At 38.7% G+C, this 19,836-nt stretch overlaps 1 protein-coding gene across 1 annotated transcript in view; it reads right to left on the bottom strand.

Annotated features, from left to right (window-relative positions):
• Window positions 1-279: 279 nt before the first annotated feature.
• Window positions 280-19,836, bottom strand: part of CXXC4 (CXXC finger protein 4) — a 44,771-nt gene continuing 25,214 nt past the window's right edge. Inside the window, exon 2 of the mRNA XM_053461535.1 lies at window positions 280-754. Coding sequence (XP_053317510.1) covers window positions 710-754 — 45 coding nt within the window. The 3' untranslated portion in view covers window positions 280-709. The remainder of the gene's footprint in view (window positions 755-19,836) is intronic.

The raw sequence follows: 19,836 nt of genomic DNA, 5'->3' as shown, positions 1-19,836 counted from the left end.
AATTATGAATCTAGTTAAGGGAGTGGTGGGATGACAGAAGAGGGTGTTTGCAAGGTAAAACAGTGCTTTTGTGGCTAACCAGCTGGCAAAATAATGTTTAAAGCTAGAATTTATTGCTCCAGATATAACCCGTATTGGTGCCAGTAAGGAGTGAGGGACCCGTTGCTTGCCAACTGGTTGCTCACCACCATGACACTCAGGAGGGTTAGGTCGCAGAACCACACTGCTGCGTGTGAAATGTTAATCAGGTGCTCAGACGTGATTGTCTCCTTGTGTCCTAACGCACAAAATACAAGCTGCTATCTGTACAGTTTACAGTACTGAAACACATATTTGGAAATTAAGTTTAGATATGTTATTTTTCAAAGTTACATCATCTTACAGCAAAGGTTTACCCAAATTGTTCCTGTTCCAGTCACTTTAAAGTAGACAACAATTGTACTGTTAATTACAACTAAATTACATTAAAGAAAGAACCTGTTTATTAAACTTAAGTAAACCAGCCAAACCTTAGGCCCAAGTGAAATCTTTTTTTTTGTTTGTTTTTATATATAATATGTATATATTCAGATTTTTGAGGAAACCCCTGTACATCAAAGAAAATAGTGTCTCAGTATATTCTCCAGTCATGGACTTTGCAGTTCCCAAAACAAGACCAGTGCTTGTTATTCACTTCAGAGTGCCTTGAAAACAACATATATATAACTGTTTAAAAGAACCATCGGAATGCTTCAGCGCTGGGGACCGGTGTTCTCTGCAAAAAGAAGAGAATACTTTATTAAAAATATTGTTCCATCATTTCGTATTTCATTATTCAAAATTATGTTGTCTTTCCCTAAGGTAAAATTAAATATCATCACATTGATCACAGAGAAGCTGAGAGTCTTAAGAAGTTTGCGATACCTTTTTCTGAGCCAAAGTTTTCTTAGAAAGGCAGGAAGTCAACTAAGCCATCATGGCCTTAAATGTCCCTTGATTACACATCTGAGATCAGGAATGCTTAAGCGACTAGCTCTTGTTGTACTAAAAGGTATCACACACATGAATAACACACAGAACTTTGTAATCTAAAATTATGCAGGGTCAAACAATGAATGCAAAATAACAGTATTTGTAATAAAACCATAATGTTTTTCATTCACTAAAATTTTGGTATAGGTGAATAGGCACAGATTCAAGACCGTTTGTCAAAATCATTTTCTTTATGTTCTTAAAAAATGATAGTGAAATAACATCTGAATAATACAGCAGTGTGTCCATTTTCCAACCTTTTAGTAAATTTTGTGTCCATTTTCCAAATTGATATCTGCTCAAAAGGCCCAAGATTTAAAAATGAACAGCCCATGGAACCTACGCATTCTACAAAAATCCTTCTACTTTATGAAGAAATTGTATCATTCACAAGATTCCAGAAAAGTATGAGAAGCAGCCTTTTAACTTAGGGTAAATAGATACAACCAAATATACCCCTAACCACCCTCTTCATTGTTCTTAAGACCCGCGTTGTTCGAGAACTGTACAACCATTCTTCCTAGCACTCTCAGCCAACATTTTAATCAAGCCATCTGAACAACCAACAACCTCTACAGCCTGAGTCCACCAACTCATCCAAGCAGTCCTCTCCTACTGTTTCACCTCCCCTCAACTGACTAGATTGTAAGCTCACAAGAGCAAGGCTCTCTTCTCCTGTTTTGTGCCAGTTAGTAATTCTTTGTAATTTGAACTGGACAGGGCATTCTTACAATGGAAGCGGGACATAAAGGGTATTGTACAAACAGAAAAGGACAGGGTAACATTAAGTCCCTCTACCCTTTTTTCAAATGTAGTTCCCACAGAAGTGGTGCGCTAAGCAGATATCTAGCCGGCCATATGACTGACCCTAAGTTATAGATACCACTGATGTAGTGATACTTAAATTATTTAAACATTAAATAATGTGCTGTATACAGTAACATAGATTTGGAGTTTGGTTTCATTTTAATTGGGCCCATTAAACGTCCTTTATCTGCAGACCTGGAGACTGCAGGCAGTCATATGATATTTTGGTTGACCCTGGGTGACTCTGGGTGATGCTGACGGGACACCACATGGAGCTGGCTGGTTCTGACGATGCTAACGAAGACCTTCTTATACAACACAATCTTTCCCCATAGATCTACCGAGTGTCTACCTAGTCATTCTATTCCTCATCACAAGGCAGTATGGTAGGCAGTCAGGGTGTTTGACTAGTAGATTAGGCTATGGTAACAGTGCTAAAACACATAATAACAAACACATGTAATATGTAGCTGCCTGATAAACTAGGAAAGCTGTCTAGTACAGTAAACATTTGCTTTAAAGGGATTCATATATAAAGTTGATATAGAGGCAAAAAGGGGATCATTGTTAACCTTGGTTGCTTATGCCTACCCAGTATTCCTTGCAGTGGTGGTAGAACTACGAGACTTCTATGGGAAGAGCATGTCTTCTGGCTTGTATAGATGAGTGTTTAAAAAGGCCTGCTATTATATTTATATTTATATATATATATATATATATATATATGAATTAAAGTTTATAAATAAATTATACTCTATATACCCATTAGTTACGATATGCCACGTGATGATAACCCCAATTTTATAACTGATCAGCGAAATTTTGTAACAGCCGATTATGGAGCATCTCAACTGTAACGAATGAAATTAATATACCATTATAATTTACCATGATAAACATCTAATTATAACTAGATGAATAGTATGCATGTGTTGCTCTTGCATACAGCTGTTTTGCAGAACGAGTATGGGTGCACAATGAGGGATTAGCATACCCTTCTGCCAATCAGACACAACTGTGCTCACTGCATTAATACATATTTTATCAGAAATATCATCTATAAGGCCTTGATTTGTATTTATGGTTATTACTATCCTAAAAATGAAACACAAAAGAGGCTATTAGTTGGGTAAAGAGAGTACTCTTTTCATAAATAATAATGTGACTCACTCTGACCCAGAGCCATAACTTACATTTACATCAACAATAGTGAATCTGTGTAAAGGTTTGAGCTGCTACAATAGGTCTAGATACAGAACAAAGGTGGCAAGAGCCTAATACAACGAGAAAAATACCCTTTTTCATACTGAAAGTTCAGACCTCAAAATGTAGTCATAAAAAGTTAATCAGTAGGACAGTACATATGACCTTAGTAATTAATTAATGCATGCTAAACGAACACTGATGTTTTGCCGCTATACATGCAATTGGCTGCTGCTTCTGTGACTTCAATGCTAACAATGTGCAAGCTCCCATTTGCACGCAATAAAATTCAATATGCTTTAAAGGGGCAGTTTAATGTTCCGGACATCCCCACTAAAGACAAAGGCATATTAAAGTACATTATGAGTACTTTAATATGCTTTTTTTAAAAGCTGTGGAAAAATAAAACATTTACCCGAGATAGAAGCTGCAGCTTTGCAGCTGGCACCCCCTCTGTGCTCAATTCTTGCCATGAAATCAATGGGAGCAGGTGCCACACATGTTGGCGGAATAGACAGCAAGTACCGTATATTATATGCAGGTAGATTTGTTTGGCTGAAGACATCTCCTGCACAAAAAGAATATTGCGGGGGAGGGGAGGTGCAAATGCCTTATGGAGGGATTCTGCAGAATGCCCCCATGCATTTCCACAGGGATCTACATGAAAATTTAAAGGGATCATGCAGCTATCATATGCATTAAAGTGCATATACAGGCTGGAGTGTCCTTTTAACCCCTTAAGGACAATGGGCGGTCCCTAAACCCATGGAAAGCAATGCATTTTGAGCCCGTACATGTACGGGCATTGTCATTAAGGGGTTAAATAATAAAACAAAGGGTTTGAAAAATCTCGGATTATGCATAAGTGAGTAATTCACAATGAATGGATTATGCCATAACTCTATTTACCCTTTTCAGGTACATTGCCGTAAACATAAATAACCCTAGTCTCCTTTCCCTTCTACTTGGTTGGGCATAACCACAATTTTTGGTGAATTTGGTGAAGGCAGTGGCAGTTGAAAACATTTTGGGATGTCTGACAGTGGACTGTCTGACTGTAGACGGAGCAGTCATACAGTTTACAATTTTTAAAACAGTGCAAATTCAAGACTACATAGTTCCATACAAATCTCATCCCGTAAGATTCCGTACATCTTGTGGATCCATCTGAACGTTGAGTATCACAATAGAATAACTTTTCACTTGCCATATCTTTTATCATCAGAGACAGAGTGCAAGAGAATTCCCCTTATTTTGCAGCAATCTCATCCAAATGTGCCTAAGCCATCCAATACTAGGCCATTTTTAAGCGATGACACTGGAGGCAATTAATGATGTTAATTAAATACATAACTTCAACTTCTTTGGGTTTGGCCCAGAGTCTCCAGGTAAGTCCTGCTTGCTTGGGTCAGTTTCTCTCGAGTGGAAAAGCGGCGTTCGGCCCACATCCCACCTACTCCCTGTCCACTTTCACTCCCACTAAAAGCTGTTTGGAGCCACACTCCACCTGCTTTGAATCATTTACTGTTCTTTTTTTTGTTAATGGAATAATCTCTCATCAGAAATGGAGGATGCTATTACAGTGAGGGAAATGAAACATGAATGGGACCGGCATAAGCTATCCTGAATATAATACAAGACCAAGGTCTGATGGACGCCTCAGTCTTTATATAAGGCAAAATGAGCAGACTGGATTGGCCAAATAATTTTATCTGGTGTCAGATTCTATGGTTCTGTTTGTTGCTTGTTTGTCCTAGAGTATGTCATGCCAACCAAGCTTTTTACATGGTTTCTTTTTGGAGCCATATTGTCACTTGAAATGTACCCGTCCTTTGGCCAAATCCAAACTATTCCCGTGATCTTTTTCAAGACAACGCCACCAACCAAGATAATAAAGGAGCCATATCAAAAATGAAGCAGAACATTTTCAGGCATAATTTGCAATGACTGTTGCGTCACCCCATGCGTAGTAGTAAATATAGGGTCTAAAATTGAGCTGTTTCCTGGACACGTGTGTATATGATTATATCGCGAATGGTTGTTTTGTGCCTAGATTACATCTAAGATAATACATACCATTTAACAGACTGATCCTAGATTTATCACCGGGTTGCTTTTAGGTAACATTGTAAAATGTCAGGAATTATTTTTATTTCTAATATGCTGGAATTTAAAGCATCTGTTCTTTGAAATTGCCCATTATTTCCTTGATTTGGGGACGTGTAGGCTCAGCTGCAGAATATTAACACCTCTTATGCCAGTTTCTTTGAATACCTACATACACTTTTATGTTAAAACGTTTGAAGCTACAATATAACACGGCCTGCAGCATAACTATGCATTCTAAGACATTGTGGAACTAACATTTTTAAAAGATGGGCAGGTGCTCCTATTTCAGCATTAATAGGCGCTTAATATTAATCTTATATGAGGCCCATCTTGGACTGAGCATCTTCTTTGTTGCTATATGTTGGAATGTGGTTTCTTTAACAGCAGTAACCAAATTCAAATGATAGAAATCTTTTATTTATACTATTCTTACGTACAAAGTACAGTACTATTTCTACGTTATTGGTAAATGGGGTTTAACATTACCAAATTAAGTTGTTCTCCGCGCTTATGGTCCTTAAAGCATGTATACAGTATATGGATATATCATTATTTTCTCCTTCCAATAAAGGCTTATAATATATTCTCAAACATATCTTTTAATTGCATTATATTCCATTGCTGGAAACTTCTTTAAAAATATTAAGTAAGCTATGGAATTACAGCTAAACCGTCTCACAGCAAACATCCCAAGAGTTAAGTGTCATCATTAGTAAGAGCCGTCAAGATGTAAAGTCTCTTTCTCTTCTGAAATACCGTATTTGCTCGATTATAAGACAAGGTTTTTTTTCAGAGCAAATGCTCTGACTATAAGACGACTAAGATCCAGATCCCCCGCAGCTGCAGGACCTGGATCCTCCTGTCTCCCTCCCCCCGCCCCACTTACCGGTGCGTCTGAGTCCCCGGTGTGCAGCCGGAAGGAGGTGTGGCTAGCAGCGGGGGTTGTCTGCGCAGACCTTCCCCGGCTGTCAGGGTGCGGGGAATTCTCTCTGACAGTCGGGGGGGGGGAGGCGGGGGGAGTGTTAAATGGGGGGCATAAGGCATTTCTGGAGGCAGAGTGTTCTATGAAATGCCTTTTAACTTCCTTAATGCCACTCTGCCTCCTGAAATGCCTTAAACCTCCCTATATGCCACTCTGCCCCATAATATGCCTTTTAACCCCCTTAATGCCAGAGTGGCATATAGGGGTATAAGGCATTTCTGGAGGCAGAGTGGCACATAGGGGGTCAAAAGGCATATCATGGGGCACAGTGGCATATAGAGGGTTAAAAGGCATATCATGGGGCACAGTGGCATATAGAGGGTTAAAAGGCAAATCATGGGGCACAGTGTCATATAGGGGGTATAAGGCATTTCTGTGGCAGATGTGCATAACTGGGGGGGCAGGTTGGAAAATAGAAGGAAATAAAACCAAAATATTTTTCTCAATCATAGCTTTTATAAAAAAAATTGTTTACATGAATTAACATTTACTGGTAAAACTTTTTCCTATAGGGTCGTCTTATAGTCAGGCAAATTTGGGGGGTCGTCTTATAATCGAGCAAATACGGTAATAATTTAACCTTCGACGTGCCAGAGAGGATAGCCATCACACTTGACAATTCACTGAACAGTCCCTCTGGCACAACAAGTAGTTAATGAAGTAAGAGAAGCTACTGCTTTAAGATCATCTTAGAGCCGTCAAGCAGCAAATAGATGATAATTACCATATTTGAATGTCTGTAACATTAACTATTTCAAGCACTGAACCACCAAGCTCTGAATACAATAGCAGCAAGCATTTTTTTAACTTCCAAGAGCCAAAACCAAGATAAAATATTTCATTTGCAGACTTTGGCAGCAATATTTCCATTCTATTTACTACTCTGACAAATTATAATGTGTTATGGGATAGCGCACAACCTTGTGTTATTGTTTTACTGTATATTCCTCATTGTGACGGATAGGTGATGCGTCATTAGAGTGCGAGAGCTGGCGCACAGCAGCAGAAAAGGCGTATCATTGCCAGCATCACGCAACCGCAGGATCCCCAATGCTGATCCCCATTGAATAAAATGGAGAAGGCAGGCAATTATCTGATTGGTCACCATTCGCCATAGGATGATAAAGAGAAAGTACGTGCTTCTCCTATTGGTCGTCCTCCCTGCACGGGGGGAAGCAATTCGCTTTTGACTCGCATCCCCAGCAAGATTGACAATTTGGACTGGTGAGACTACCTCCCTATAGCCTGCTAAGAGAGGGGGAAACCTGGTATTGAGGACCAGGGACCTATGGAATACATAGGAATAACTAAATACCCTCAATACCCTCAACACAAATATAGGTGACGTTTTTAAAATCAATGTTAGTTAAGACTTGGACATAATTAGTCTTGGGTTAACTTGGACATAATTAGTCAACAGTTCTCATTTATTTTTATGGGGATTGAAGCTAAAATTCAGTATTTCTGATACTCTTCCTACTCCAAAGCAAGCTGTGGGTTATGACATCATCAACTGGCACTCCCTGACCCTTTTATGACATGATGAGTCTGTGAGTGGATTAACATATAGTATCCGGGTCCCAATTATGTCATCAGATCGATCCCTGACTTTATAATACAGGTATATTTCTTTAAATCTAGCAGTTCAAAACAGAAGGGTAAGGGCCCTATAACAAGAAGGAATAAGCCTATTATAATGATATTTGTTGTGCTGTATTTTTATAAATGAATTAGAATGAATGGGCAAAAACAGACATCTAATGTGTATTAAATACATATACACTGTATATGTGTGTATATGTATATTTATATATATATATATATATATATATATATATATATACATATATTAGTAGTAAGCTGCAGAAGCATTTCTGTGTGACATATTTTTCGAAATCCATCAGAATGGCCTTTGTCTCCCGAGAGTAAAAACTGGACTAATATGACATTTTTTCTCTTTTTCCGTAATGTGATAAAACAGATAGCTGAAAATTGCATTTTATTGATTTTGCCTCTATTCAATAAAAAAAATCCTTAGAATGAGGAAATGTGAAGGACGAGGTTAGAATTTTGCCAAACAATATTCCCGTGCCTTCTCTTTAAAAATGTAAGATGTTATCCCTGCATGAGATCTCCCAGCCAGGCTGAAATACAGCACATTAGCTTCTACGTGTTGCCCATCTCCTTTCAAGCGGTATAAATTCAAGAGACCCAGCTGGGGAATCAAGCTATTGATGAGATTACGGTGAATTTCTCGATCTCGGTTATGCTTGCAGGGAATCATTATCCTGAGTGACAGGGAAGACAGATTCCCCTGGAAATGAAAGTGGGGGAGGAGGGGAGTTATAGGATCCTAGCAGATCGGCATTGTCTGAAGCAGCCTTCACGGCTCGCGCAGGTGCAATTGCTGGCAGGGACAGAGTTGCTCTCTTGGGAAAATTCATAAGACCTGAAGGCATGGCTTCTGCTATAGAGGTAATGCTGTAAACCAGGGTCAATGAATATATTATGCTCTGGAAACCTGAGCGGAATTGACCTTCACAGACTCGACAGACATAACCAGCTTTTCTCCAAAATTAAAAACCTTGCACGCTGCCCAGCGACTGCATATGACTTACGTGACATTGATCATAAAAACACAGAGAGGTTACGGAAGATACATACTTCTAAAGACATTTTTTTGGAAGCATAATACTGCAATGTAGCTAATATATACTATATATATATATATATATATATATATATATATATATATTAGGGCTGAAACAACTAATCGTTGTCAACGAATTTCATTATTGATTAGTTGAATCGATTTTATCGTTTGTAAGATTAGGGTTTTTTCAGAGCAAATGCTCCGAAAATACTGCCCGATTTATAATCTGACCTCAAACTGTGGCATTAAGATCCAAATCCCCTGCAGCGCTGCAGGGGACCCGGATCCTTCTCTCTGACAGCCGGCGGGCATCTGTGCGATGTGCGTAGACATCTTTCGCTTCTGCCCTCCCGGGGCTTCTATCATGGAGCGCTGGCATCACATGACCTTCCAGTGCTCCATCATAGAAGCACCGGTGGAAGTGGAGGGCGGAAGCGGTCGTTGTCTATGCGCATCGCACAGATGCCGGCCGTCTGCCAGAGAGGATGATTCAAGTTCCCATTCAGCCCTGCGGAGGATACTCCTATCTGGCAGCCGGCGGGCGTGTGTGCGATGCGTGCAGACAACCTCTGCTACTGCCCTTCACTTCCGCTCAGTCATAGAAGCTCTAGCGAAAGTGCCGGCCAGCAGTGGAGGTTCACTGGTTCCCCTCACTAGACACCAGGGAGTATGGGCATAAGGAATATCAGGGGGGTGTAAGGCTTTTCAGGGGGCATAGTGGCTTATAGGGAGGTATAAGGCATATCAAGGGGCATAAGACATATCAGGGTGGCACAGTGGCATATCAGGGGCTATTAAACATATCGGGGGCACAGTGGCATATCAGGGAGGCAGAGTGGCATTTATGAGGTATAAGGCATATCTGGGGGGGGGGTGGCAAGCCTGGGGTCAGATGTGCAAAACTAGCAAATAAAATGAAAAAAAAAATAAAAATGCCCTTTTCATCAACCAGTTTTTATTAAATATGACAAAATAGTTTACATATGAATTAAAACCTAGTTTGAGTAATACTGTGTTTGGGTTCTTGTATGTTTTATTATTATGTCAGTAAAATAAGTAGGGAATTAGGGAAATGCCCTTTTGATAGAGATAAAAGGGCTAATTACACGTTAGTGTAAATTTTAAGTTTTCTATTCTGATGTTTGTTTTTAACACCCAGTTTGTTCATTACATTATTTGAAATAAACAATAAATTAGCATTTAGTTTTTTTTATCCGATTAATCGAAAAAATAATCGTCCAACTCATCGATTATGAAAATAATCGTTAGTTGCAGCCCTAATGTATATATAAATATATATATATCACTGGTTTATTAGAAAATAGAACTATATGAGGATACCTAGCCTCTCCTTGAAGAACACTGGCCATGTATAATATGCATCTTTTATTGAAATCTACTGAAGGGGCTCAGAATATTTTAAGACAAGCTTATGTAAAAGTAACATATTGGATGTGTTTTTAACAATATAATGGCTCACTATATTTCAAAGTGTGTCTCACTTTATCAGAGACTGGCCCATTAGATTTCTCTTCTCCCAACAAAATGAAGGGAACCATTCCAACACCATAACTGCAAACATGTTAAATGGTCTTTTACATAAAGAGAGACTTTTGTTAAATTGTTTTTTTTTTTATTTTTTTCGGTATGATACGAAAATAAAAGACCTCAGTAATTCTTTTCAACATTTGAAATGGCCAGAGGGACACTTTTGTTTTAGTGAGAGTAGTTAGAGGCATGACTAGGGGGCAGAATTTTACCAAGACTTTTAATTAGGCAACAGTAAGGCTTTTAAAAGAACGTGTGTTTTATTTACACAACTTAACTTATAATTGCATTTTCTGCTCATTCAATATACATTATTCTCATTTTGGGGGCTGTAACATATCAAACATTACATATTACATATAAATGATTGTAAAACAAAGGAATGAGGTGCAAAAGGGCAGGGCAGGGTGAAAAGTGATCCGGGGGACTTGAGAGGTATGCAGAATCCATCATATTCTAATCAGCATCCTTCTTTAAGTTAGACACATTAGCACATTGAGTTCTTGGGATAACACAAGCATTGGAAAGACATTTTTTCCACTGGTACAAGACCCCTCTATGATAGCATGACCATCTGTCCAAAGAAAAGCCAATTACATGTAATCCATAAAAAACAAAACAAGAAGCTATATAGACTACTATAAATAATAATAAAATATTGGTAAGAAATACTGGATCAGTCCTTTTCTGATCAAAAGCTGGAACTCTCAGGATTTCTACCCATAACTAGAACCAATTCACAAAGTAGAATGTTTGTTGGGTTTTTCATGATATTCTTAGGCTTTCGCGAATATGAATAAAGGAACTGTAGGCTCCGTGAAGAGCACAAATTAATGATAACACAACCGAACCAATAAACTTAAGTGTGGACCTTGAGAATACGTGGTGGGACCAGAACTGCTCTATCATAATTATTTTTGGATAATACCCATCCTGGGCTGGTTTTTGGCCTTAATTATGTGGCCCAATCATCTACAAATGTTACAAATCACCGGTCCGTGATTAAATGCAAATTTAGGTTTTTGATTGATAATTGGCAAATGGCCAGTGGGCTATGGCCCGTCATTACTCCATACTCACTCAAACTGCTGCTCCAGTTTGCAGCCGCCAGCTGAATATGTCCGGCCACGGACTACCTGAGCATAAAAATGTAACAAGCCCAGCCGTCAGCCACACTTACATCGTATCGGTTTGTCTTAGTCTGTCAATTTGAGTCTTGTCATAACCCCTGTATATAAGTAAATTGTTGCCGCAATATAAATAAAAGATAATAATAATAGGTGGTCATCAAGGTGCCAAAACCACCTCATTATTCCCTGCTGAAGTCCAAAGTGTTGCACGCATAATATTTCAAACTATGTAGGATGAAATCTTTATTTATGGATATGTTAAATATCTGCAACGCAGTGTTAAAACATATATGCTCTCTTTTTAAAATAAAGGCAACGTTTTTGATAACTGAGCTACAAACTGCAGCAAAAATTGAGAAATCTTTTCTTTTCTAAATGTAAAATAAACAAATTTGTAGGGCCTGAAACTATACATCTATGTAAAAAAATGCAGCAGAAGTTTCATATAACAATTATACTTCAGTAGTTTCACAGAACAAAGCATTTACACCAGGGCGGCACAACTGATGTCCTAGAGGGCTGCAAACTGGCCACAACTACTTGATTTCAGGCAAGGATACACAGATCTCCTAGTCTGTTTGTGGCCCTCTAGGGCTGTTGTGTGCAACTTGGTCATAAAAATAACCCCTACTCTTAAAACTTGGTAAAAAGGCCCAAGATGTACAAAGTAACCTTTCGGTAACAATTCTGAATGTAGACTGCTTTTCACAATAACAATAGTACTAGCTCAGTAAATTAACGGCAGTGACACGTTCAATAGATTAAAGTCTGGCGTTTTCTTGATTCCAGAGATAATGTGATGGGATTTATGTTCACCTTTATATCTCTGAATCCCTACATTAGTAACAATAAAGGCAGATATGTAGCAGGGATCTGGAAGCAGCTATAAAAGTCAGCAGGCACAAAAGTAAATAGTTTAGTGTCATTCCTATGTTTGGCTGCAGCTTGCTTTGCAGGTGTTTTCAGGCAAGGTGGCTTATTATACTTCTTGTACGCTACATGACCAAAAGTATGTGGACACCCCTCCTAATTGTTGAGTTTAGGTGCTTCAGCCACACTCATTGCTAACAGCTATATAAAATAGCACTTCTCTAATCGCCTTCCTATTTTACTGTGACAAAATAATAAAATAACCCAAAGTTTTAATACCTATAAAAGTTTTACTAGTAAATATTAATTTACATGTAAAATATTTTTTCATATTTTATAAAAACTATGATTGAGAAAAATGCATTTCTTGTTTTTATATCCTTTTATTTGACAACTTGCCCCCAGTTATTCACATCTGACCCCAGGCTTGGCACTCTGCCCCCTTATATGGCACTGTGCCCCCTTATATGCCTTATACCCACATGATACTCCTCTCTGCTCCCACCCCAGATATGCCACTCTGCCCCCCCCGACTTACCACCCATGCTCCAGACTCTCTGGTGTCTAGTGGGGGCAGCTGGTGAATGTCTGCATGATGCTTGCAAACAACCTACGCTACTGCCCACCACTTCTGCTGGAGCTTCTATGACTGAGCACTGGAAGGTCATGTCACACCGGCGCTTCGTCATAGAAGCCCCGGCGGAAGTAGAGGGCAGTAGCGGAGGTTGTCTGCGCACATTGCACGCATTGACGTCCACCGGCTGCCAGAGAGAAGGATCCAGGTCCCCTGCGGCACTGCGGTGGATCTGGATCTTAGTCTTATAGTCAGACGGCTATTTGCTCTGAAAAAATTTAATCTTATATCGATTTTATTGATTAGTTTTTGCAGCCCTAGAAGCAGCATCAGAACAAGCACTGTGGGTCAGGAGCTTCATCAAATGGGTTTCCATGACTGAGCAGCTCCACACATCACACTCAAGTGGCCTGCAAAGAGCACTGACTTTAACCTCACTGAATGCTTTTGAATTTAATTTGAATGCCGATTTTGAGCCTTCTCATCCAGGATCAGTACCTGATCTCACAAATGCTCTTTAGGCTGAATGGGCAAAAATTCCCACAAATACACTCAAAACTCTTGTGGAAAGCCTTGCCAGAACAGTGGAGGCTGTTGTAGCCCCAAAAGAGTCAACTTCATATTAATGTCCAACAAGGTCACATAGGTGTGATGGTCAGGTGTCCACATACTCTTGGTCATATAACAGTACATATGGACCTACCCAAGAAAAAAATCCTCAAGACTATTACAGAAAGCCCATCAATATTCATAAAAATCTAGTAAGGATCAAATTGGAGTGTGATTTCTGCCTAAGGTCCTGGCACACTAGAACTGTCCGGTGGCTATATGTGGAGTCACAAAAATACCTCAGGCTTTGACTTGGTCAGAGCAACGAGGGAGAAACTGCCCTCCTTTCAGCCTTCCCCTGGTCTGAGGTAGGTGTGATCGCATAAGTATCACATCAATAGTTTACAGTCGTACGAAAAAGTACTGCTAATATCCTGTACCCCAGCCATGCCTCTAACCCACTCACTAAAAAAGCTTTAAAATGCTGATCATGTTATCACTATGGTCCTTTCTTTCCTTAGCTTACCAAAATGGCAAAACTATCACTGTGGCCTACATTTAATTTGCCAGGACAGTCCCAGTTTTCTATTAAATTCGGGTCTCTCCCGCCATAAAATGCACACGCTAAACGCCACTAAATGAGCTCTATCTCATTTAAGACCCAGGACACCAGGAGCAAAGTATGGCCAGTATGACACGAGATTCAGGTCTATTTAGTAACTTGTCAAGGGGTCAGTAGCGTTAAGAGATAAATCAACTGACTAGACTCAACTGAAGTTGCATGCCCTTGCATAGTAACACTATGCAACACAAACCGCAAATTCACTAACATGCAAGTTGTTTATGGGTGCATGTAACTGTCCTGGACATTACATTTTGTGTGTTTTAGGCGAGGACATACATGATGCACTTTTGTCCAATGTTTGTGTCTGCATCACATTTCAGACTACTCACAAACACTCACAGTTTAGTGACTCCATTGTGTGAAACTCTGATTTACCTACACAATTGTGAAATATAATGAAATTACATTACCCCAGTATTGACATTCCAAATAGATTGTGAACACTGCATGGATGTTTTCCAGCTCTCCAGCAACGTTTAGTGTATGTGATCTTAAATAATAGGGTCTACCTAGTAAGATGTATTGCTATAGAAAAACTATTTCAGAGCTATTGATTGGCCACTAACAGGTGGCCATATTATTATTATTTTATAATCTTTTATTTATATAGCGCCAACAATGTACGGGGCACTTTTTACAATAGACACATTCAAAGGGTACGACAAAACTAGAACTGGCAGACTAAAACGAACCGATACATTAGGCAACTAGGGCTATGCTTTTATCAGAGAGACTAATAGACAATAGTCACAATACAATTCCAGACTATTCAAACAGGCTTCTGGTATAACAAATCTTAATTTAAAGGGACACTCTATCCATCATTTCTACTTTAATGCATAAGATAACTGTGTGGTACCCTTAAAGTTTCATGTGGTGTGTTTATCAAATGCATGGAGGATTCTGCAGAATCCCCCCAATGCATTTGCTCCTTTCCTCACCCCACCCCACTCCACCTCCAGTTAAAAGCCTTGCAGGAGATCGGTTCGGCCAAATGCATTTCCCTGCACATGATATACCGAAGCTCTAGTCAGAACCAGTGCTGGTTATGCAGACTAGTGTCTGTTTAAACCCCAGTGCACATGTGCACTAATTTCACTGGGAGCTGTGTCAAACTGCTGCTGATTGACAGTTTAAGCAGCCAATCAGTGGCCGGAAATTTTTGATCATGCAGAAACAAGGAAAATGTTGCAGCATGGCTATAACTTTAATACACATTATTCTATAGTAGGGGTGTCAGGGACATTAACTGTCACTTTAACATTTATGTTTTCAGTATAGAAACATTTAGACAATCACAGCATGTGAGATATAAGGGTACATCCTATATGCCACTAATTCAATATGCCTACAAAGTTTTAACCCTCGGAAAGATGGATGCAAATCAACTGAAACCAGATTATCTCGTAGACGTTAAGAAAAAAAAAAACTATTTGAACTATAACCCCAATGGCTTGGTTTAGACTGCTCAGTAGTAGCAAGTTCTACAATATCCAGCTGAACTTTATTAGAAGAACAAACATTCAATTTAACAAGATCCAGACTACTGAGAAATGTTTTGAAATTCATTTCCCTAGACCGCAAGTCTTACGTCCCAGTTCTATCCGCCTGGGGATTTTGATAACAAATGCGTGACTGAGCATCGTGAGACTTGCAGTTTGGCAAAAGCTGAAGACTTCCCAAATGGTCCAGTCAAGCTTTACTATATGGCATTGTTTTTTCTCACATTTATATTTCTATGTTTTGTGACATCCCATGAATCCAGGATGAGAATTATCTCCAATTTCCCCAAAGTAAAATCCTTTTGTTGCTTTCAACAGGAGTAAAGAGGAAAATGACTTAAGCCGATTCTTTATGATTTGGCTTCTGTAAATTACTTGGGAAACCCATATGATTTTATTCCTGAAAGACAATGTTGTTTAACAATATGTGTTTCAAGAATAGATAATAGCAGGGTAGTTTTGGAAAGTGATGTTCTATACAGAGGTAACAAAAAAAGTGTTTTTAAGGAAATAACACCTGTTTCCGACTGAAGCAGCAATAATGGTTTCTTTCATATTTTTTGGTATATAAAATTACGGTTATCAACTCTTAGCGGTTCATAAAACAAAAGTTTCTGATAGCAGGCCCAGAAATGGCTTATTCACGCAAACGAGACATAAGGGATATTCTGTCATCATATTCAGTAATCAGATTATTTCAAGAAGCGGCAATGAGATCTAACCCTACTTTTTTTAAGTATTCATTTTTTATGGTTTAGCATTATAACTGGATAGCATTAAAATAGTTTTTTAGTAGATGAAATGGGGGTGGGTATTCAGTCCGATATTAAGAGGAAAGACTGGCAAAGATACAACACTGCTATAAATATAACACACAATAGGGCTGGTGTGTGGCCTGTGTTTTTAAAAGGAAATTGTGATTCTATATTAAACATTAATTGCTACCAGCTACCTGTACTGGCCATCTGGCACACCGACAAATGCCTTTTGGGCCACTGTCTGCTCTATATGTATGTGTATGTACCTCTATGAAGTATGTGGCTGCCGACTGGATATCCACCTGGCCACACACCTTAATATAACAATGTAACATGCGGCTATGCATACCCAGTATGCGGCTGCTGGTCCAGACCTGATTACTACCTATATGGTTTTAGCCAAGTTAGAGCTGAAAAAACAGTATTTTTAAGGTAGGCAAAATTATACATTTAGTTAAATGAAAATTCTGATTGCATTTTCAATAGCATCAAATAAGTAACTTTTCTATACCTTAACCGTTCTAAAGGTAAAAATATAAACAAAATTGTATATAATCAAATTTAAAAGCATTCATTTCATTACAAGTATAGCGTTAAAACATTTTGTTTCATATTGAAATAGTTCCCCGATCCCCCGTGTGAATACACAGCAGGCAAAATTATCTGCTGTGTCAAAGCTCCGAGAGACGGTGTTTTTCAGGATTTAAACAGATCTATTATATACTAACGTGATCTGGGATAGTAAATTCATTACAATTCTTAAAGTGTAATTAATCTTTTTAGAATAATTTGCACGAGCTCCCTTTCCTTCCCTGAACTGTAACAAGGGGAGGCCACAGATCCTCCAATATACCGCAAAAATATTAATAGCAAATATTTAATATGTGCAACTTGATATTACTAGTTACTTAAATAATATTAATTACTTTTAAAAATTACTTACAAAAATGTGCTGTTGTGATGAATGAAATGATAATGTTAAGCAATATTCTTTGAATATAGAATAATATTTGCCTAAAACATATATGAAAGTATACTGTTTATAGAAGTCAAGCTACTTCAGAAACATTGCATATAATTTTAGTCTATACAATTTACAAAGCTTGAATCAAAGTCTAGGTATTTTTCCATTAAAATGATATAACTTAGACATTTATAAAGCAGTGGGGAACAAAATTGTAGGATGATATATATAATGTAGTTATGCTTGCAATAGGCAGATAAACGTAGCTTAAAGTAAGTATTTTTGTGATGGTGTAAGGTAAATCAAAGATATAACATAAAGAGATTGCCGTTTTTGTAATTAAGAGCAAAACATTAGAATAAAAACTAACTGGCACTGGACAACTTATGGGACGAACTCCTTCAACATCATCCCATCAACTTACAGTAACAATCCTCTCTTCCCCTCCATGACAACAACAAATTCGTCAATATTAGTATAACAAATAGGTCCTGCAATAATCCAATCTAAGCAGACTTCTTATATATTATATATCTGTTAACAGCAGGGCCGGCCCTGCCATGGAGCAGAGTGGGGCAATTGCCCCAGGCGGCACTTTTGAAGAGGCGGCACTTTGCCGCCCCAAGCACCCTTTTTTTTTTGAAGCGGAGGAGAGAGAGGGCGCCGAGTGGTTTTAGCTTATCAAGTTTTCAGTACCCGCTCGGTGCCCCTCTCTCCTCTGCGAGCCCTCTAGCTCGGTCTCGGCTTGTAATGCTGAGCGCCGTAATATGACGTCATTTCCGGTGCTCTGCAGTGAAGCAGCGCGCACCGTGCAGAGCAGGGAGACTCTCGCCGCAGGACTGCTGGAAGGTAAGTGAAGTACAAAGGGAGGAGAGATAGGGGAGAGGTGGGTAGATAATGAGAAGGTAGGGAGAGGAAGGGTAGATAATGAGCAGTGGTGTCGGCAGGGGGGGGGTTGGCATTTCAAATTTCGCCCCAGGCGGCACTATGTCTTGGGCCGGCCCTGGTTAACAGATACACGTTTTTGGGTACCCCATAGTCACTTATATCTTTATATGCAACAACTTACTGCATACATTCCAAACTTCTTTTAGGAGGGACAGTCACTCTTCGGGTCCAAAATCCATTTGTCCCATTTGCCTCACCTGGTGTCCTATAAATTTCTAGGCCTGACTTGGAAACAAGTTTGCTTTTAAATGTAGCTGCAGTGATCTCAGTGATCTTGTATGAGCAAGTATGCATGATTAAGGGATTGAATATGAGTATATGAATGAATATTTGTGAATGAGTGTGTGATAGCATGGATGTGTGTGCGGGGGGGGGGATAGCATGGCATAGGGAGGCTGTAATCACACTCCTATCATGCCCAGGTTCCAGTATATATATATATATATATATATTTATATTGTTATTGATTTTTTTGTCAAATTTTGGATGTGTTAACAGCACTTCTTTTTAAGTAAGTAGCACACCAAAATTGGACAGAAAAAATAACAACATTAATATATATATATGATATATCTATCAGGGATGCACCGAAATGAAAATTCTGGACCGAAACCAAAACCGAAAATTCAGGATTCACTTGCCCGAAACCGAAAATGACCCCCCACACCTTTAAAAACAAACAAAAAAACCCACTTTTAATAAAAGTAAGTAACACACCAAAATTGGACAAAAAAATTCAACAATATTAATATACATATGATTGTTAACAGCAATTACACTACTATCATCCCTAGCTTCTAGCATGTACTGGTTGCCTGGGCATTTAATAAAAGTAAGGTTAACACACCAAAATTGGACAAAAAAAATCAACAACAATATTACCGTGTATAATTGCTAACAGCAATCACACTCCAATCATGCCCAGGCTGCCAGTACATGCTAGAACCTGGTCATGATAGGAGTATGATTACAGACTCCCTATGCCATGCTATCCCCCGCAGCACATGTGTTTAATGATAAACAAATGGGTCTAATAACAGTCCTCATGCAGAATATGGAGTCAGCTCTGGACTTTTAGAATATGGCTATTCACACTATGATCGAGACACTAGTATAACAACTCAGACAAATATTTCTACCACACAAAGAATGCTTGACTTTTCAATCTATAGCTCAATGGATAATAACCCAGACCTGCTTCATTTTATTGTAATTTGTACATTTAATTCACTCAAAATATGATGTGATTTCTGTATATAGTGTTACTATTTTAGATCCTTATGTTTGGCAAAAGAACATGCAGATCTATAGATATCTGATTTTAGCGTAGTACAGAAGACACACACTCTATAATTATAATCAACTTGTGAAAGACGGTTTGATGAAAACTTGTAAATGGTAAAATACCACAATATGCAACAATGTTGTTTAGGAATGTAAGATGCATCCTCCCTCCACTCCCATCTTTTAGATCATTCCATGTATCAAAGTACAACTGCATACATAGTTATTACAACTAAATTAGAAATTTGTGACATAAACCAGGATTTTAATTGTATGTGAGATACTTACATCAACCAACCTAGCTTAGTTCTTTACTCTC

This window comes from Spea bombifrons, chromosome 1 (genome assembly GCF_027358695.1).
Source record: "Spea bombifrons isolate aSpeBom1 chromosome 1, aSpeBom1.2.pri, whole genome shotgun sequence".
NCBI lineage: Eukaryota > Metazoa > Chordata > Amphibia > Anura > Pelobatidae > Spea > Spea bombifrons.
Note: the sequence above shows the minus strand (reverse complement) of the source record. Positions and strands in the feature narration are given on the sequence as shown.